General features: G+C 32.1%; 1 protein-coding gene across 1 annotated transcript in view; it reads left to right on the forward strand.

Annotated features, from left to right (window-relative positions):
* The window catches only part of tko (30S ribosomal protein S12 technical knockout), a 35,433-nt gene extending 25,022 nt beyond the window's left edge, over positions 1-10,411 (forward strand). The window contains exons 3-5 of the mRNA XM_088268290.1: positions 7,525-7,676; positions 8,620-8,783; positions 10,248-10,411. Coding sequence (XP_088124416.1) covers positions 7,525-7,676; positions 8,620-8,783; positions 10,248-10,332 — 401 coding nt within the window. The 3' untranslated portion in view covers positions 10,333-10,411. The remainder of the gene's footprint in view (positions 1-7,524; positions 7,677-8,619; positions 8,784-10,247) is intronic.
* The last annotated feature ends 13,067 nt before the right edge of the window (positions 10,412-23,478 follow it).

The following is a 23,478-nucleotide window of genomic DNA, read 5'->3' on the forward strand; positions in this document are numbered from 1 at the left end:
CGACGCGGCGCTTGTCAAAATATCTATCTATGTATGTACTCGTATTATAAAGAATTACTCAATTATTAAGACTGTTATAAATATGTAACATTTCGTTATTCATTGATTCGGTATTTACTTTGTGGAATGACATGTTGATTATTTTTTTATAATTAAACACTTGTATAACCACTTAATTTGTTTTATTTCATTACACACGACTAGTTTCTAAAACTAACATATGTTTTCATCTACAGATGAAAAGTAAAACTAGTCGTGTGTAATGAAATAAAACTCATTTTAAGTGGTTATACAAGAGTTTAATTATTTTTTTTAAACGTAAGATTTCAATGCCTATAGCCGGGGATTTCCCGTATGCTTGATTTCATTATTCGGGTAGGCAGAACGAACGGATTCAAATCAAATACCTTTGGAGAGAAGTTCCGGGCGGGTATCAAAGTATGTTCTTCCATTTACGTTTTGTCCGATTGAAATCCCCTTTTGCGCCCCTCAAAGGACAATGGGCCCGTGGATAATAAGAAAGGGCAGATTTGTTCCTCCTGTCAGATCCCGTACCAGCCTACCTCAAACCTATGATCTCTTGATACGGACCGGATCAATTATAAATGAAATAACGGCGAGCTTTCCATATTTTTGCACACATGTCATTTTCAAAGGGTTCATTCTTAGTAATATGTCATATTTTACATAACTGTATTTCTGAAATGACTGAAGACTTGCATATGTCATATGACATCCAAAGATGTTTTTATAAAATTTATATTACATACTTATACATGTGTACAATTTTTGAACTTTACATTACATATTTGTATTTTACTATCATCCGTTCGATAAAATCCGTTGGATAAAAAAGTCATTAACTACATTGTGTCGATAACTTTTATTTCTAATTACTTTGGCATTTTTAAACTACTTAACAAGTTAAAATAACCGCCGTGTTACAATAATACTTGTCAAAACAAATAGATTTAAGTTCATTTTAGGTCCGAAAATCGGCGTTTATATAATAAACAGAAATACACTGAATTCTGATTGCAAATATGTAAATGGAAAACTTATAGAAATAGCTACTACCCCCTGTTTATCCTTCAACGTCCCAAGGGCAATTTTTTTAAATATAAACAACTTCACATACTGTGTTTGATAATTAAATACATCGAAACACGTATTACAATAGATTTTAAGAATTGGTGGTGTATACCAAGTAAAATTAAAATTAGTAAACAGAAAGTGACTGCCAAATCAATTGATGAAAATATGATTTCATTTAAAATGGAAAACTTTCAAATATAAACCTATTTTATCATATCCACTTTTCAACCGAACACAATTTCATCTGTCGCTGCCCATGTATGTATTTTTAAAATACATTTACGTTACTTTTTTAAGGTTATAATATGTATAATTTCGGGGAACAATGGTGCATTCTAAGCTGCGTCGCTTGACATATTCTTATTTCTTATCTTTAAAAAAAAACATCTGTCCGCATCTGTGATGGCTTAATGATTTTGGGCATTGTTGTATCATACTCCAAACAAATGGTCAAAGATATGAATATTTTCTCTGCGCAAAAAATCGTCACAGGTTCTGTCACATACAATGCACGAAGTAAACCCTTTCTTGAAGCGTAAACGCATTATAAAAGGAGCCGACCTTCTGTTGAGATTGTTAGCGCGGATAAAGACCCACAATGCCCCTTTCTGATGGTCACCACAATAGCCATTGCGACCGATGATGACCACACAGATTTCTCTATGCAAGGAACGAGATGACCAAAGAGAAAAAAACTTTGTCAATCTGTTGATTAAATGCATTTGCATAATGATCAGTGATTGGTCTACAAGCAAACAACTTAGCATTATCTATAAAATTTAGTAAGGTGCGTTGAGATGGTTTGGGCATGTAAATCGAATGAGTGAAGAGAGTCTTTTATTGTTTGTATGTATATGTCGGGTTGTGGTCCCGTGATTAGTGTCGCGGACTCTTTAAGTCAGAGTTTCTAGGTTCGAACCCACTCGACCACAATTTGATACCAATTTCTAATAATGAGCCGCTTAGGCTCACAGAAATAGTATGAAATTGAAATAATTGTGCGAATAATAAAAACACAAATATTTCTCTTTTTTCAAATAATATTATTTTACATACTGTGAAACGCATAAAAACCATATTTTAAATTTTTATGGAGCTTTTACTTTGACCAATTATTTTATTTACAACATTTTGAGTATGTCCGAATACTTGTACAGAAACCCAGGTTCGTGAACAAGTATTTGGACACGCTCAAAATTTTATATATATATTTTCTTCTTTTGACAGTTACTGATCGATATTTATAACTATCTCTTGTACGTAATATTTACTATTTATTTTTATATCCCTAATGTAGCAATATCTTGTAAGCCATTAAATATTATTTTTTACAACGGACACAGTAAAATTTAATTTAATTTGAAATTTAATACATATTTAATACTTTATTTTGAGTTAAATAATATTTCATTTTTATTTGAACAATTATACCAAACAAAATCAAAAAATTTCATTGTACGCATACTTGGCGAACGGTAATTGGCTAATCACTAAATTTTGGAATTCAGCGCTTGTACTCGCACATTAATTCTCAAATGCCTCCCATGTACTAGGTAATAATCAAACCAATAATGGAGAATGTATTTACCACAATTTGATTATCTGAAATTAGCATTATATCGGTATAATCAATGCTTAATGGATTGTGATTTATCGCAATTGATTAATAATGTCCGCTTTGCTCCGTAATACGAATGTACGTGCAAATCTATATACAGTAGCGAGCAGTCAAATGTTTCCAGACTGAAAATATCAACAGCAAAAAATAAAGCCACTTAAGATCTACCCAAGCTTCTTTCCCTAACCGTCAGAATATTTTGAATTTTGTTTAAGTAGATAGTGTTTTAGTATTAATCATTCTTGATAAAGAAGCAGTTAGCTTCAAAACCGGTAGACATTATAATTAAGTTATAATAAAATATTTATTGTGATTTTAAAACAAAGTTACATTTTAATTATGAAAATATCAGTTTTATTTTAAATAAAAAATAAATTGTGATATCTTGATAGATTTTCAGTTCAAATTATTTAACAACACTGTTTTAAGATGATGTACTAAAAAAGTGCCTATTTAGTGACCAAAAATATTTTGGGGGCTAGGCAGAAAGAATCGAACGCCACACCACTCTGTCTTTGCAAACATTATTCGCCTCTTCTACATTCATGTATCTCCTCATACATACCCGACGATTATTACGAGTCCTATATACAGTCCATAAGACATATCGAAAAATTGTAGTCAAATCGTTTAAATCTGGAGACTTGCTCACATAAACTTGCATTTTCATTCAATCGTTATTTCGTTATTTGGATCAAAACTATCGCGGTGTCAAAAATAAATATGTTAGTTTCTTAGCTTGCTACAATATTTATGTACTAGAATAACTACATATCTGGACATATTAAACGATAATAAAAAACGGAAATAAATCTCAAATAAATAAATTGGTATTTGCAAAGTTTACGTGGTTTTCAGAGGTAAGCGGTTTTATTTTTAGAACATTTCGACTGAAAAACAGATCTTTAGCTCTTGAAAAATCCTGAAAAAAGTACAAAAAGTGTTCACTTCCAAAAAAATCAACCTCTTTTCCCTACGATTACTACCGATAAGTCGGTTCTCACTTTTAGACGATATACATGTATGTATTATAATCCAGAGATATTGATTTATGATAAAATGGTAACTATGCCGGTCGTCCAAAAGATCGCCTTTTGTATAAACATCTATTGTGTGGCAAATTGAATTTATTTCTTCTGCCCGGCCATACAAATTGGTCGCGTGGCGTTCAATGTAATGTTAGTGTCCTCACAAATGTGACGTTCGAGTATTATATAAAGACGTCCTAATTGACGGGGGAAATTCATTTATATAGTGGCGTGTTCTTTTCCTCGTGTCGTGGGTAAGCTCGTACAGAAGGTATTCATCAGCGGTGACTTGCACTTACGATAGAAAAACGTGCGTGAACTATCGATATATTTCAGTAAATGATTAACGTTTTTTTTCTTAATACATATTTGTGAAGTTTTGTACAAACGAATATACATATCGTAGTCGTACAGGAAAAAGTAACCAACCACCAAAACGTAAAATGCTCAGGCGGGCTATTTAGGTCACTTTTGCTTGGCAAGAAAATAAACACCAATGCAGTTAGTCATTTTTAACAAGTCAATGTATTATACTTCCTAGTTTAAAATCCTTTGGGATTTTTTCAGGGCGATATTAAGCTAGTAAGATATCAAATAGTCAATGATCACGTTTTTGTAACACAATGCACTTGGTCACTTTCTCCTGTATGACTACGATATATTACCACAAAGTGACATAATATTATTAATAAATAAATTGTAAAAACTGTATAGTATTTTTTATGCTCAGGTCGATTAATAGTGTGTGTTATTGATTGTTTCGGCATTCACTTTGTTAGACATGATTAAATATAAACTCTATAGTATTTGATTAAAATTTATAGATATTACCAGAAATTGACTACCGAATCAATAAATGAAATAATGATTCATGTTTTTTTATCTTTGGTCGATTTTTAATGTGTAGTTATGTTATTTATTGTTTCGGCATTCACTTTGTGTTAAGATATGATTAAATTAATATTAAATACTTGTTTTATTACGTTTTAAGCATTATATTGTTACGATTTTTTTTCGGAAGCTACATATGCTTTCATCTACGGGTTTAAATATAAACTTTATTTATTTATTATATTTTAAACTACAGATGTAGAGTTTCTTTGAACCCAGAAACTGACTCGAGAGTCCGCGACACTAACCACGGGACCACAACCCGACGCATTATAATTGGTACCAGGACTCCGTTGCTTACTACTAATTTAGCTTCCGCTTTATGAATTACATATATTGACATATATTGCGTTGATTACAGAATAAAGATTTTTTGTTTCAAATTCTTATCATCTCCTTTTTGCCAATTTTACACTCTTTTCAACTCGCATTTCTAAAAATAGCCTAAAATGTGACCTTTTTAAAATGAAAGTGGAAACTGACGTAAAACGTAGTTTATTGTTGTATTGAATAACGATTTCTCTTACAAAATCTGAAGAGTAACACGTTCGTCCTTCGTAGCAAGGACTCTGACTTAATGTACTTGAACAAGATCTAAATCGTTGTCAGTACTAGACACCCATCCCATCAGTGTGTCCTTACAATATACACGGTGTGTCATAACTTTAATACTATTGGTATATTTTTTTATAATAATAAATAAATTTAAAAAAAAAAACTAATCTACACAACCTTTATACCGATTATTGACAACCACACTACTCAAATTCTTGGAAGTTCTATATATACGAACCAATTTAAAATTTAATGGGTAGAATTGGTGAATGTTACACGTGTGTAAAGTGATCACTTAAACCAGCTTATGGTGGTCATCAGCCCCGTAAATGCCCAGATATCCATATTCTTCATCATCTTTGATGAGATGTCAAAAAATAATATGAAAAATAACTCCTATAATTGGAGATAATCCAGATTTGTGAATAACTACTTGGGCACACTCAAAATGTTGTATTATAATTCACCATTGGCCCGTTGATTTCATATGCCGGTAGAGTTTAACAGAATACCCTTTCAATGCAAAACGTCCCCTAGGCAGGGGACGGACCCTTTAGATGACGCTTTTCCGTTTAAGATGGGATCCTATTGGAATAGTCTACCTAGTACCTTTGCACGAGTATCTATCCACCCTTCGCAGTACCTAACTTTGATAGACATGTCTGTCGCTAGACCCTTTTTCCTTTTACTGAATAAAGCAAAACTAGATTATCAAGTTCCATTGCATTTTTCTTTCCAATTTTAGTTTGCTATTCACGGATTTAACCTTATTTTCGACGCGTTTTATTTCTCTCTACACTTCACAAATCTAACTTCTTACACAACATTTTATGTATGCCCAAATACAAAAATCTGGGTTTCGTCCACACATATTTTTACATTTTTTTTTATATCTCAACAATAGTCTTTACATCTATTGATGAGATGTAAAGACTATTGGCGAGATGTAAAGAAGATAAAAATATGTAATAATAACATGTAATAGATGTCTCTAGTGAAGTTCTAGTGATTCAAGAACAAGGTTTCTAAATTGGTTCATATATATAGAACTTCCAAGAATTTGAGTAGTGTGGTTGTCAATAATGGGTAGAATTGGTGAATGTTACACGTGTGTAAAGTGATAAACCAGCTTAAACCAGCCTATGACGGTCGTCAGCCCCGTTAATGCCCAGACTTCCATATTCTTCTTCATCTTTGATGAGATGTCAAAAAATAATATGAAAATGACTCCTGTAATTGGAGATAATCCAGATTTTGTGAACAAGTATTTGGATACACTCAAAATATTGTAAAAGGGTTCCTGCTAAATAAAAGCATTCTCAATCCAACATAGATGGCTGTTGTTAAACTCATATGTACTGTGTCATGAGATTTGTCAATATATCTACGAGTTCCGAAAATTTGAGTAGTGAGGTTGTCAATCTTCGTTCTTCTTTATCAATGGCTAGTTGATTTTAAGAAGTAAAAAGTTATACTTATCGTTGTAAGGAAGAACGTTTTGCTTAAATTATTTATCAAAAAACAGATCGAAGTACCTTTTACGTATAACTAAAGTGACCATACGTCCCGTTTTGAACGGGACCGTCCCGTTTTTAGATAGCCTATCCCGTTGTCTCCAAGTAAAGTTTCGGGACGTCGAAATGTCCCGTTTTCAAAAAAAGAGCAACACAGTAACAATTTTAAAAAAAAAGTGCAAAAAATCGGCGGTAGTTTGTAGTATCGCCGTTTCATATAAATTTGCTTTCATAATTTTTTCATATACTTATATATTATTTATTCTTTTAATTTTCTTTGTCAACGTTTCTTTTCTTTTTATTAATACATAAAGCTATGCAAAAATACATACCATTTTCTTGAATATACATACTATTACGTGAAAATTGGAAGATGTCCCGTTTTGAGGACAAAAATAAATGGTCAGTTTACGTATAACGCAATATAGTACATATTTGCTAACTTTTTTCATTTTCATCTTTATGTTTTTTTTCTGTTAAAATCAAATATATGTAGTTTATATTAGCACTGTTTATCTAATTTTATTTCTGATAATATCTATTGTATTCTTGCCAGTGCCCTTTACTATAACCTAAAATATAATGTATACCCACACATAGGCCATGCCTTTGTGGGATCTTTTTTGTATTAATAATATAAAACATTTTTTGTGCTTGTAATATTAATATAAAGTGTGAAATGCGATTTAAAATAAAGAAAAAATAAACGACGAGTTATCTTTTGACCGTGGTTCCAGGCCAGATTTAACAAGTTTAATAAGAACATAGTAACAATTTTAACCGTCGTGTATTTTCATATACCTAATTTATCATTATTTTTCAGCTTCACCAGCATTGCGAGGAATTATACCCAATGTCGGACCGCTGACATCCATCGCCCAAAGGATGCTGTCCTTGTACCAGCTTCACAGGAAAGGACCTCATCATAAATTCCGCCCTCCTAGGAAACCCCTTGATGGAAACCCATTTTTAAAGGTAGGAAAGGATATAAATTAAACAGAATAAAGACTCGTTAAGATTTGAATAAATAAATATTTATTTATCCATCATAACATTTTGCCTGTGTCGAAATCCTCGTTCACAAATCTGGGCTTCTCCACTTTTTTTTAAAGGAATAACCCGCAAAGCGTCTATTTCAGAGGCTTGTCTGCAGGTAGGATAGTAAGAATAGGGAAGGTAAATGTGAGAAATACATCACAAACACTCAGACCAATTGAAAATACATATTTCTTGAATTCATTTTTCAATTGGCAGGAATCGAACCCACGACGCAAGTTTCGCAGTCGAGAATCTACCCAACTACGCCACGGCCCCTGTCGTAATATTTAATTATAAAAATAACTCAATAACTATATAAGTTATTTTTATAATTGTTATAGATATTTTAACATTACGAGAAGGATCCTGCATACATTTAGAAATAATGTGTTAAATAAAAAGTTTATTAAAAAAATTACTGTCCGCCTCCGTAGTGTAATGGTCAGCACGCTCGGCTACCGTTCTGGAGGTCCCGGGTTCGATTCCCAAGGGGGGTAAAATAGATATAAGTGATTTTTTCACTGTAATATTTATTCAATATTACCATGGACTGGTACCTGAAGCGGAGGGCTGATCACCTTTCCTTCATGTATAAACAAACGATCAAGATAACACTGCGTTAATATGACACAGTTCCCTATGCACCATTGGGGTGCGGATAAGGGTTTTATTATTATATTATTTAAAAAAAATTAACTTGCCTACGACAGGTCTCAAGCCTTGTAAATACCTATACTTTTATATTCTCCTACATCGTTGTTGAGATGTCAAAAGTGTAAAAATGACTTACTAACAAAAAAACATAATAATTCACCCCATATAATCTCTCACGGGTACCCATTTTTACTTCCTCGCATTCTAATTTGTTTTTCTCTTAAAGGGAGTTGTTCTGAAGACCCTCATCAAGAAACCAAAGAAGCCAAATTCTGCCAACAGGAAATGCGTCCTGGTCCGATTATCCAATGGCAGGGAGATGGTCGCCTATGTTCCTGGTATTGGGCACAATCTGCAGGAGCACAACATTGTCCTTCTGCGGTGTGGAAGGTACATACATACATACACATTCACATATATCGCTCACTCCTTTCAAGAACGTCATAAATCCAAATTCGTCAATTTTCAGTTGTGCATGTTTTCGGAATGCTCAGAAAATTTACTATATCCCAGCAGAAGAGGCGTATTTTTAACTTAATATTGACCCGCTACAGGGCAGGAAATGTTGTTTTTGCATTTTGAAGAAAAGTTATTGTTTAATATTTTTTTATATTCATAATATTTTTTAAATGGAGAAACAACCTTCAGGTTTTACCCAAAAAGATCTGATGCTCAATAAAAAGTTGGCTTGATATTTATTTTTAACGCATTGTGTTATATTTTAAAACTTTAAACACGTTCTCCTGAAAAATCATGTTTTTTTTATTTATGACGTTCTTAATTACGTTTTAAAGAGTGGGCGATTTGTGCGTATATATATTTATATATATATATATATATATATATATATATATATATATATATATATATATATATATATATATATATATATATATATATATATATATATATATATATATATATATATATATATATATATATATATATATATATATATATATATATATATATACATCTATAAACTAACTAACATTACGCTTATTTCTTTAATAAAACGCTTGAATATACCGCTTAATGAGTTGTATTTATATATACGACTAGTTTCGAAAACTTTCAGATGTTTTCATCTTCTGGTAAAAATTAAAACTAAACTAAAACTAAAAAAAAATAATTAAATTCTTCTGGTAATTTCAATTGTTTATTAGTTTTAATTTTTAACAGAAGATGAAAACATCTGTAGGTTTTCGAAACTATTCGTATGTATAAATGAAACTCAAATTAAGTGGTTTATTAAATTTTTAGAAAATAATCAAGTTAATGCCGAATCAATAAATAATAAAAAATTATGCTTGTTCACAAATCTAGGTTTCTCCACCGTGAATGAGAAGAATGTTGAAACCTGGGTATTTGCAGGGCTTATGCCCTGTCGAATGTTGGTTAAGTGATAACGTGATCAAAGTATGTAAAATAATCCGATTAGGATCTTGTATACGTCCAAAGAAAAGGGTATCATCTGCTAAATACAAGCTTTCCCAATCCAAGCACAGCCGGTTCTAGTGAACTCACATGCACAGTCTCATGAGATAAATTATATTTTTAGGAGTACCAAAATTTTGTGTAGTTTGGTTGTCAATCATGGGTAGAACGGTTAATGTGTGTAAAGTGATCACTTAACCAGCCTACGACAGGTCATAAACCCTGTAAATACCCAGATTTCGATATCCTTTTTCATCTGAGATCTTCATGTTGAGATGTCAAAAATTACAAAATAACTAACTAACCATCAAACCTCTTCTTGACGCGTTCTATTCTCTCTGCCTACCCCTGCAGTGAAGCGGGGTGATGGTTAGTTAATTACGTTAGTAAAATCGTGTTTTTTTATTTTATTTTCAGGCTTCGAGACACTCCAGGGGTGAAGATAAAGTGCGTTCGGGGAAAATACGACCTCCCTCACGTTATCAAGCCTGCCCCTAAATAGTTATTTCGACGTATTATTTTTTAAATATGATAGCCTTTTTATGTAGTTTAATGTATTAAATAAATGAATAAGTATATTATTAAAGTGTTTTATTTTCCTTTTTTACCCTTTGATAAAGATTTGATAGTTTTTCTTCTCCCTCGTCTTTTTGTAGGCCTTGTGACCTGCTTTTAAGACCTCCTGAGATGTCGATTCCTAGCTATCGACCCATCTCTTTAGTGGTCTGCCCGGGAGTCTACCATGGGGTTGGATGGTTCCATTCTCCTCACATGCGCATACCATTATCTCCTTCGTTGCCTTCCCCACCTAACGACATCTTCGATCTCGGATATTTCCCTGATCCTGGCGTTTCTTATTCTCGAAGACTCTTGCCTGATATGCTTCTTAGAGTCTTCATTTCTGACACTCTAAGCGCGTTTTTTGAGGCAACGGTGTCCGCTCTACTTTCGATTCCATACGTCATGATGGGTCGGACACAAGTTTTGTAAATCTTGATTTTGCTGCCGATCTTCATCTCAGGATTTTTCCACATAGCATTGTTTTTATTATTTTGTATAGTTTATTTAATGTTTTAGATTTTTTTATAATCCTCCCCTCGTTTACGAGTGATTTCGGCTATTACAAACGAAATACACTGTAATAATAAAAAAAGACATAAGAGAAAATAGAGAAAGGAGAAAAGTAAATCACAATGACTAACTGAGATTAAGGAATTAATAAGAATTATTTATTCCAAAAATTTTAATATATATTTGTATTAAAAAAATGCGTACAGACAATACGTGTGGCTACTCGCGCTGCCAGTCGCGTACTTGCTTATGTATATTTAAGAGTACACCATTACGTCTCCGAACAAGTATTTTTCCATTTTTGGGTAATATATCCAAAATAAAACACGGTTATTGGATTGAATTCTACTTGTATTTACATATATAGCTCACTCCTTTCAATAACATCATAAATCAAAAATTGTCAATTTTCAGTTGTGCATATTTTCGGAATGCCTAGAAAATGTACTTTTTCCCACCAAAAGCAGCATATTTTTAACTTAATATTTACCCTCTACAGGGCAGAAAGTGTTGTTTTTTAATTTTTAGGAAGAGGTATTGTTTAATTATTCTTTTAGATATACTTAATATTTTTTATATGGAGAAAAAACCTTCAGGTTTTACTTATTAAGATCTGTTGTAAAAAGTTCAATAAGTGGCTTGATATGTATTTTTAATGCATTTTATTATATTTTTAAACTTTAAAAACGATCTCCTTCGTTCTGAAAAATCAAGTTTTTTTATATATGACGTTGTTGAAAGGAGTGAGCGATATATGAAAATATGTGACGCGTTTCGTCATATTAAGACATTATCAAACGCCTAGCGTCTTAATAAGACGAAACGCGTCACATATTTTCATATAATATGTAAATAAAAGTAGAATTCAATCCAATGAACGTGTTCGGATATATTACCCAATTCAAAATGGAATTCTACCAACTGTTTGCAGTTACAATAAATAAGTATTTTTCCGCTTTATTCAAAATGTACTGAACGCTACATAGTATTTATTTTTTGGATACCGACGATTTACTGTGAATTGCTTGAAATTCTATTTTTTTATACTGACGTTGGTATTTGAATTTCCTTGGGAATTTAATTTACGTATGAGTTTTACATTAAAATCAAATAATAAATACAGTAGTAGGTCTATTTTGAACAAACCCGATCCATCAACGTCGACAACCCTATAGCGGATATGAACACACTTATAGTGATAAAATTAGATTTCACGTCTCTATTATTTCCAAATTTGTACATCGATCGATCATTGCGAAACGGGATTCAAATACCTAAATTTCAAATACAATCGCTTTAAAATATTTATTTGTGCGATCGGCAGTTGTGGCATTTTTCTCGTTCAAATAAAAAAAGTGCCTACCTACATTGTCCCTAAATGCCACTCAAAAGTGTTTACCCTTTTCCTTAATAGAAGGTGCACATTTTTTGTGTCGTTTTTCTATGGAATACGGGTTATGACAACTGTCATTGTCGAGGATATTTTTTTCCTTTGAAGTGGACGCAAGAGTGCGCCTGCGCCGTAATTTATTATGTAAAAGGAGGAATGGTGGATCTTTACCGTTCTTTTATACTCCGCGAATCCGTTTCCAAAAATTCATAATTTCCGACATTTCTACACCATCAGACACTGGATATTTCATCCTAAGGATGATAATTCAATATATATATATATATATATATATATATATATATATATATATATATATATATATATATATATATATATATATATATATATATATATATATATATATATATATATATATATATATATATGTGTGTGTGTGTGGATATGAGACGAAAAAATATTTAGATCGTGGTATCGATCGAAGTATAGTATTGTACACCAAATACAGATTTAATTTTTTTTTGTACTGGGCTCAAGTAACACATCAAAGTTCAATTAGCCCCGTTCTACGGTATTTTTTTTTCTCTCGTATCTGTGTTAAAATGTCAATAAAATCTATAAGTCTGTGTTTAAAATACATTTAATCGATTGAATCAAATATTTTTACCGTATTGTGTATTCTCTGTAAAATAATACCGGTTTATTCGTAAAGATTTTTCTTAAATGTCTATTCGATGGCGTCTGGCAGTGTGTGCTGAACAAATAATACTTGAATCAACCTACAATAATATGAGCTGTGTGCTGCAGTTATTACAGTGCGACCTTTTTGTTTTCTTAGTACCTACTTAAGCTTTTGCACAAATAGAAACTGAAGTCCTGACGCGCGTACGGACACTACCACCGGAAATATTTTTTTTGTATACGTATATACAACCGTTTAAATTTAAATGTATGTAAATAGTAGCACTGTCGAAATAGTAAAATTATTACTTTAAATCATCACTTCAAACGAATTTAAGGTTGAATCTAGAATATCTTGACCGATTTCAGCGTCAAGGCAGTTTATTTTAGCAATCGCAATATATAGGTCATTTATCGCCGGTTTTCATTGCAGAATTCGAATTTATCAATATACTAAAGAAATACCTATACAGACCTAGGGAGAATATGACAGGCGTCGGAAGACCTCAAAAAATATGGTCTGACAGCATCATGCGAGCAGCAATCGACTGAAATTAAAGGAAGGATATATAAGAGGCCTATATTCAGCAGTGGAGGACAGAATGCTAATAAAGAAGAAGAACTAACTCTGTCGTGTACTTCCAATAAACTGGCTAAAGCCTTCGCTAATTCCTTAGCCTGGTTCTGGCTAAACCTATCAGCGAAGCCTTTGCTGATGGGTTTATTATTGTTAAAACTGATTTTTAATTACCATTAACTCATTCATTAACAGCATTCATTTATCACACGTTTCTCAATTATCTCTCTGTTACAAAATTTTCCCATTCACTGCTATTTTACGCTCAGATCTACACTAATCTTATTCATAAACTTTGGATTTGTCAACATTCATCAGCAAATCACTTGCGCACTTTTGTCAAAAACGCCTGCACGTCATCTCTACTATTGGCAAGAAGCACAGCGTCGTCAGCATGTGAAAGGCAAAACTCCACTGAATAAAAGTCACCCTTAGAATAATAACAACATAAATGTATGAATGTGTTATCATTAATTTCACTTAAAACACTACCAGACCTAGAAAGCTATTTTTTTTTATATGCAATCAAAAACCAGAGTCTCGAGATTTGAAGCATTCCATTACAACCCTTTAAAACAGAGATGGCAAATCTGTGGCACACATGCCATAGGTGGCACGCGAATAAATATAAAAAAAATATTATTAAAAAAAAAAAATAGACTTACAGACGAAAGTACTACTGCTTGTATATTATAAAATACCAGCTATGAACCCGATATTAAAAAAAACTGGCAACTAGCATCCATCTACAAAAATCTCAATAATTATGAAGTTTTAAGGGTTCTACATTTTTTTTACTAACAACATTTTAAGTGTGTCCAAATACCTGTTCACAAATGTGGATTAGCTCCATTTAGAGGAGTTATTTTCTATATCATTTTTTTTGACATGCAACATAGATGAAGAAGAAAATGGAATTCATGGGTAGTATTGGTGAATGCTACACGTGTGTAAAGTGATCACTTAAACCAGCCTGTGTCGGTCGTAAGCCCCGTATATGCCTAGACTTCCATATTCTTATTCACCTTTGTTGAGATGTCAAAATAAACTATTCTAATTTTTTTTTCTTTAATTTCGCCATTAAAAAGTACATATTTAATTATTTTTCGATGTATTAAAACTTTGTTTATAATAAAAATCTGAAGTTACACAAAAAAAAATTGCATTTTTATTTCCAAGGCATGTGGCACGTGACACATTATCATGTATATCGGAAAAAAATTGGCACTCAGGTTCAAAAAGGTTCGCCATCCCTGCTATATAATAAATGTATCACAAAAATAGATATGATTTTAAACTTGACATTTTCTCTTCGGCTTTTTTTACGAGGGAAATTATTCTTAAGGAATTGAGCAGGGATGATTAATGATGCCTACAGACACGACATAAATTATTACCGCCGTAAATCAACCCCTAATTTTCATAATTATTTTTTAATTGGTGGCAATGAGCCTATTGTAAGTATTACAACTTAGCTTATCTCTTAATTTAGCGCCGAGACTCGCGGATCGTTTAGGGCTAATTGTAGCTTTTTTTCTTTCAATATCTTCTTACCCATCCCTCTAAGTTTGGACCTTTATTTAAAGTCCAGTATTCGTTAAGTCACAACTTCATTTTTTTCTAAATCCAGGTATATTTTCTAAATCGAAATTTACGTAGGTAATTGATTTTTTTCTTCAAACAGCGTTTTAGTGTTGAATTTTTTTTTTCTTCGAAATAATTATATGGTTTTGAAAAGAAAAGGTAAGGAGTTTAAAAAAATATCAATTTTGTTATATAAATTCTAAAAAAGAAAGAAATATCCAATATGCATAATTTAAAAATAATCGGGCGTGGAAAGACGTGTTACCTCTTTGGCGGTTGGCCTACGAATGAGTTCTATCTTTGCGAATATCCCCTTAAATAAGGCTAAGCGAGATGGTGCTTTTAAAAATTACATTTTTTTAAAAGGAATAAACAAAAAAGCCTCTACTTTTATAGGCTTGTCTGCAGATAGGATAGTAAGGATAGGGAAGGTAAATGTGAAAAATACACCACCAAAAATAAATCATTTAAAAATAAATCTTTTTATATTTGTTTGTAATTGGTGGGAATCGAAGCCGCGACGCCAGTTTCGCAGTCGAGCGTCATCCTTGCATTCGAATACGTACGTTTTATATATCGACGACCGGTGTAATTACCTCTGACAGGTAAAAGCATTTTTTTCAACGCCATGGTAGCGCCATCTGTTAAACGTAACAGCGATACACGCAAAAATATACATTGGTCACAGCGGACAGCTTGCTTCTTGATAGTTGCTGTCAATTTACATTTTGGATATCATTTTTTTCTATTACATTGCCATTTCTTCATTTATTTTTACTCTCATTGTTTCACTAGCACTGTGAAATTAAACATGTGCTTTCAATTTCTTTTTTTTTACTTAACTCGACTGAGCCCCAGCAACGCGTGGTCGGGTAGAGTTAGTTAATAATGAATACAGTAAAGTTACTTATTTATTTTTTTTACAAAAATGTTAATAAAATTAGTATAAAACCACTCACTCGGTGAGTGGTTACATACTAATTTTATTAACATTTTTGTAAAAAAATAAATAAGTAAAAATGACTAACCACAAAGTAAATGCTTTAAATATTAATAATATTGAGAATACAGTAAAGTTTTTTACAAGTAATTAAACCAAAAATTCATATTTTCATTGATTGATTCGACAGTCATTTGTGGTAATATCTGACCATTTTTAATTTAAGTTTTACTTGGATTACTTACTTTTACCACTTGTTCTTAAAATCTGTTTTGACACGTTTTTCGGTGCATTCACATTCACATTCATATGTCACAGTAGATTTTCAAAAACAGTGGTATTTACCAGGTAAAACATAAATTCAAAATTAATATAGCAGTCGAAATGCGATCTCTCAGAAGAATGTGTGACAAAACGATGTATGATAGATGTGCAAATAGTGAAATAAGGAAGGAATGCAAAGCTGAGATAAGCATTATCGATAAAATTAAGAAAGGTGTGTTGAGATTGTTTGGACATGTAGAACGAATGAGTGAGGAAAAGAAGCAGAGTAAGACCGAGAAAAACGTGGCACGATCAGGTATGCCAAATACTTGAAAGTGGTCAGGTTAGGAGTCGTAACAATCTGCGGGTATGTATGAGGAGATGCATGAATGTGGAAGAGGCGAAGAATGTTTGCAAGGACAGAGTGGTGTGGCGATCTATTCTCTCTGACTACCCCTGCGGAGAAGCGGCGTGATGGTAAGTTAGTTAGTTAAAATTAATATTTTTATACACACTACTTTTTCTTAAAATCTATTTTAACACGTGTTTCGATGCATTCACATTTTCAGTATTTATTTACTTAGTAATACTTTAATAAAAAATTGATTAATTTATACTTACTGCTTACTATAAAAATAAAAACCTCAAATTGTTGAATTTAAAATTTTAGGCATAGGTATTTTTAAATCATTGTGAAATGGGGTCTTTGTAATCAAGACTAGGTAACGATTTATATTTTAACACCATTGTCATAATTTAACGAAGTTTTCAGAAAAACTTTCTTGTACACATTATAAATACATGTAATAAAGTTTAATGGCAATTTCTGTTATCTTGTAACGTTAGCTACCTGACTTTTGATGGTTTCTTAATGGGCACCTATTTTGAACTGGGAGGATTAAAATATATTTTAAAATGCATTGTATTATATAATATTAGGAAATTCCCTCGCTTTAGCGTTTACGTGGAACTTTTTGTTTTTATGGTTTCAGTATAAAATTTTATGTGTCACAATTTAAAACGAACAATTCAAAAATGAAATGGGTATTATTGAACACGGTGTACCTATGTATCTCACGGAATGTCTTTAAAAATATGTATTACCAGTTTATATTAGTTTTCCAGAGAAAAAAAATTTAAAAAATGTTTTCCATGGAAAAAAATACCAATATTCAACCCCAGCATCGTATCCTCAAATATTATGAAATCAGATATTTTTATCAGATTGCTGTGAGTAAAGACACGTGTACTAGAAAGGCTAAAGCAGATGCATTTCTTCAAGATGGCGATTCGTTTGTTTTAAAAAAAAGAAATTCTTTTCATAAAGGCAATTTTAAAATATATGTACAGACGTACGACCTACTCCTAGCCACTCCTACAATCCTAGTACTCCTAGACAAAAGTGTTTCGTATAATGAGGTCTATTTACTATTTAAAAATAAAACAATTGTATAAGACCATCACCCTGGACTGGTACCTGAAGCTTAAGGCTGATCACCTTTCCTTTATGTATTTCACGATCAAGATAACACTACTTCTACATGATGCAGTGCCCTATGCATCCTATGGATAAGCGTAAAAAGAAGAAGAAGAAAAGTAATGAAAGATAAATACATATATATATGTATATATATATATATATATATATATATATATATATATATATATATATATATATATATATATATATATATATATATATATATATGTGTGTGTGTGTGTGTGTATATATATATATATATAAATATAAAATAGCAGCATGTCATAGAACGAATCGTTACAAATCACTGGTAAAAATATTATATTTTTCTATGGGTATTTTTTGCAATGATAATTAAAGTATTTTGGGTGGCATATGGTATCCGTTACAACTCTATTTAGACCATTCAGAACGTGCATAATACTTCAATGCGATTTTTTCATCCCTTATAATGAATACGCCAAAAACTATTTCCATATTTCAACAACGAAATCTGGCGACTGTCACGAATGGTCAATTTGGATTATAATACTATTAGGACTTCCTGTCCGCTCTGTGATGTTTCTATTTCGAATTTCAAAAGCATGCAAATTTCTGTGGCAAAGCTTTTTGGCGGGCTTCTTCCGGTTTGTGATGCACGCGTTTGAATTACATATGTACGTTTACTTTGAATTTGGCAACTTCTGTCATATCGGGGACGGGAGGGTAGGCACTGCGGTCGGATGGGTCTCTACGTAACCACTTACGAATAATTTAACATGACATTTTCAAAGAGCAGAAAAAATGTTTTCATTTGTAATATTCGTTATATTATTTCATAACATACTGTGATCTTATTTCCTTAAATTAAAGGACCTATAAAGATGTTTTATTTTAGTTTATTTTTTATTTATTACTTATAACTTTATTTTAATTTGTAGATATCTGCTGATTAACAGAAACAAAAGAGAAATAAAGTGAATAATAGATTAAGTATCATTTTCTTACATACAATAATGAAATACTATTATTTATTGATTTGTCTCTAACTTTGTGGAATAACATGATGATTTAAGTATAAAAATAAAAATAAAACACTTAAACGAGTATATTATAACTTTTTTTTTTTAATGTGAACACGACTAGTTTTGAAAAATAAAGATATTCACACCAACAAGGAAAAATAAAACATAAATTTGTTGTACAAGTTATTAACATCTGTAGTTCTCGAAACAAGTTGTGTTTACAACTCAAAAGCGGTATTATACAAGTTTTTTTTTAATAAAACGCTAAATATCATTAGTACCAGCTCTGCATTTAAAAATGCAAAATATATTCTTCAGTTATTAGTTGTATTAAAATAGGATTTTAATATAGACATCAGGAAAATCAAACATACGCGAAAATAAAAATAAAGCTGTCACGTTCGGTCATATGTAGGTACTTACATTTACACAATAATGCAGAAAAATTTTAACCCCATAATTATTTCGCCAATTGTCACTCAGTAACCACCCCAAATAACTGCTTCCTATATACCCTTCCTATATATTGACCCAGGGGTAGAGAACTTTTCTTTTTTTAATTACCTAACATCCAAGTGACTCTGAAATCTTGCTGCGGCTAATGCAACGCCGCTTATTTTGACCCTACTCAGGTTTCAATTTTTTTAAGTTTCATAGCTCAAGAGTAACTCTTTATGTTTAAAGTGTAATTATGTAATTCATGAGTGAAAATTATGTAATTCATGAGTGAAAATTCTAGATAAAAACACTCGCGTGGGGTAGAGAACTACACTTTGGCATACACTTATAGTGTCAAAATAATATGTGTGGCTAATAAGTAACTGATACTTTTCGGTTACCTAATTGGGGTTGATTGCCTTATATTTTCTTGTAATTCTTTTGTAATTCTTTCCAACTTACGCTTTTAACGCAAGTTGGAAAGAATTACAATTGTGATTTTATATTGTTTCACATTTTCAATAAATTTCGCAACTTAGTTTTAAAAAAATTGCTTAGCAAGAGCAGATCAGTCAGGAAGCCTAGATGCTTCTGTATCAGATCTGGGCATGCGGTGGGACAGCTTTCAATATTACGTTTTTAACAGTATATTGTCAAATACATCGACCTAGAAATACGCAACCCAATTATTACGTTGATTAGCTTATTTTAAAGAAATCGTCATACAATTCGGATTTTAATCAATTCAATTTCTCGAACCATCTAAACTACTACTACTACCATCACGCCGTTTCCCCGCAGGGGTAGGCAGAGAGGATGGAACGCCACACTCTTCTGTCCTGACATACACTCCTCGCCTCCTTCACATCCATACATTTAGTCATACATGCCCTCCGATTACGCCTACATTTGACACCGCCAGATTTTAGGTTCTGATTGATCTGATCGTGCCAAGTCTTTTTCGGTCGTCCTCGTTCTGTTTTCCTTCTCACATTCGCCACATATATTTTCTTAGTCATTCTCCTGTTATCCATTCGCTCCACATGTCCATACCACCGTAAAGAACTCTTACTAATATTTTCAATTATTCCTCGTTCATCTAAACGCAACTTTCTTAATTTCATGGATAATGTTTATCTTAGTCTTGCATTCTTTCCTTATATCATGACTATTCGAGCATTTATTCCATATCGTATTCAACTCCAGTCAATCATAAGACATAGTAGAAAGTTTTCTTTCACTGCATCATACTTCAACTATAAACATTACATCCGCGGTCCACGTGTTTCCTACCTCTGCCATATATTGTATACACGATGCGTCATCCTAGACTTGATTAGATTTCAACCCCTCCCCCGGTACACTCCATTGTGCGAAAGGGTTAGACAAAAGATATACCACAGTTGCCATAACACTTTATACCCGGCAATAAACAGAAATGTCAGCAATTGTTGGAAAATTATAAAATACTGTTACGAGGTTGTGAGAATTCTAAGAAAAGAAAAATGAATAATGTAAAAACTCCATTTATTTTTTAATGTTAAAGTTTTTTTGTAGAATCTATAAAACGACGTATGAATAATTATCTTTGTTTTATAAATATTGTTAGCCATGTCAATAATTTATACATTTTATAAACGTCTCTGCTAATAATAAACAACTCACTCAACTGAACAATAGATGGTGCCGAGAACTAACATGTGAATGAAGGTGTCAATGGAACGAATAATCTGCCATAATTTTAAATTTTCAGAGTCATGTTTTCAGGCGCCTCGCAGTATGCAAAATAATCTGGTAATAATCTAATATTCATTTAAATAAAAGGGTTATCTAAACAATAATATTTTTTTAATAATTAATCCCTTACCGCACCCCAATGGTGCATAGGGCACTGCTTCATATAAACGCAGTGTTATCTCGATCGATTATACATGAAGGAAAGGTGATCAGCCCTCCACTTCAGGTACCAGTCCAGAGTAATATTGAATAAATATTAGAGTGAAAAAATCACTTATATTTATTAAACCCCCCTGGGAATCGAACCCTGGACCTCCAGAACGGTAAGCGAGCATGCTGACCATCAATCACACTACGGAGGCGGACAACATATCTAAACAAAGCTGTTCCAAATCAACCATAGATGCCGCCGCGAACTAAAAAATTAAGAGACATGAGATTTATGATATATGTATGTGTTCCAAAAATTTGAGTTGCGCGGTTTTGTCAATCATGGGTAGAATGTTACACGTGCAAAAAGTATTCACATAAACCAGTCAAAGACAGGTCGTAAGCCCTGTAAATACCCAGACTTCCACAACATGCTATTACACCTGTCATAGGTATATAACAGGCGCGTATTTATGTAAATGCAAATTTGTGTCAAAATTTAGTAACGAATCTTTACGAGATTTAAGATTTGAACAAAATAATTTATTTTTTATAAAGATATCATACAAAACACATATGTATAACATACATTTCACATTACAATTCATTTTATGTAACATACGTGACAAAGTTTATAACAACTCTTTGTAACTGTGTAAATATTTAACGATAGCACACAATTGACGATTTCGTAATCAGTCCATTAGTGCGATAATGCATTATTGCAGACGATTTTAAATTAGAAATTGTGTAACGCAAACATAAATAGTAATATCGTTTACTCATTTATGTAAGGTTATGCACAAATCAACTACTTTCGAACAAATAACTGATAACACTAGTCATGAAAATGAGTGCATACTGATAAAATGAATCATGGTGAACTTATATAACTTTTAAACTATTTAAATCCAACGATTTTTCATGAGGTGGGGACGACAACGAAGGCGATACTGGAATGATCATGTAAACAGAATGTCAGATGACAGACTTCCACGCATCGCTCTTCAAGGAATGCCTGAAAGACGCAGACCTCCAGGCAGACCTCCAAAAAGGTGGAAAGACAGCTGGGAGTAAACATCCCAAGAGCAACAAGCGGAGGCGCAAACAGATCCTTAGGATCTAGAAAAAGAAGAAGAAGAAGAAGAAGATTTTTCATAGACAGTAAAACAAACAAAAAAATCATTAATTAATTCGGTTTTTACTTTGTAGTAATTTCTATCTATTTTTTATTTATTTAACTTTTACTCGGTTAATATAACTCTTACTTAAAATCTATTAAAAATTCTACTAACGCTAATACCACAGAATAATTAAGTATTAATTTTTAATTTAAGTTTTACTTGGTAACTACTATTTCTTAAAATATATTGTGACACGTATTTCGATGCACAAAGACACAACAAAATCTAGACTTAGCTTCAGAAATGGTGTTTGAATATGATGCGGAATGCATCGAAACACGATCCATAATAGATGTTAAGGTATAGTTATATTTATATTTAAGTCCTAGGTTCGATTCCCAGGAGGGAGTCAAATAAATATAAGTGATTTTTTCACCCTACCTTTTTAGGTAACCGACTTTTAGGACTTTTTAGTCCAGTGCGACATATCAAAATTATTTGAAGAAAAAAAACACTTAAAATTACAGTTAACAGTTTCTACGATTCAATAATTATTTTAGACCTAATCTGTCCTCTTTCAAAATGATATACTTATTCATATATTTTTTTAAAAATCAGTATAAAAATAAAGTAAATACCATATTTTGTCCGCCTCCGTAGTGTAATGGTCAGCACGCTCGGCTACCGTTCTGGAGGACCCGGGTTCGATTCCCAGGGGGGGTAAGAATAAATATGAGTGATTTTTTCACTGTAATATTTATTCAATATTACCCTGGACTGGTACTTGAAGCGGAGGGCTGATCACCTTTCCTTCATGTGTAAACGATCAAGATAACACTGCGTTTATATGACGCAGTGCCCTATGCACCATTGGGGTGCGGATAAGGGTTTTTTTTTAAAAATACCATATTAAAGTCGGTAAAGTACACCTGTGGTGAAATTTATTTTTAATTTTTAAACGATGTAATCAGCTAATTCCAACGATTTGCAGATATTATGATACAATTGTAATATTTTAAAAACGATTTTTATACAGGACTCTTTTTAGTTGTGGAGTATATTCGTTTTCTCCTTAACAAATGATAATTGTAAAATTTTTCTAATTTTTTATAAATTACACTTTAAAAATAGTAAATTCGGATCAAGAGATTCGGCAACCAAATGAATTACTTACACGTTTAAAAGAAGAGAGAATAACTGACAGTCATACTTTTAAAATCTTGTCATAAAAACATCATGAATTTCGT

This window comes from Brachycentrus maculatus, unplaced genomic scaffold (assembly GCF_059751285.1).
Source record: "Brachycentrus maculatus isolate JH-2025_06_01 unplaced genomic scaffold, ASM5975128v1 h1tg000316l, whole genome shotgun sequence".
Lineage (NCBI taxonomy): Eukaryota > Metazoa > Arthropoda > Insecta > Trichoptera > Brachycentridae > Brachycentrus > Brachycentrus maculatus.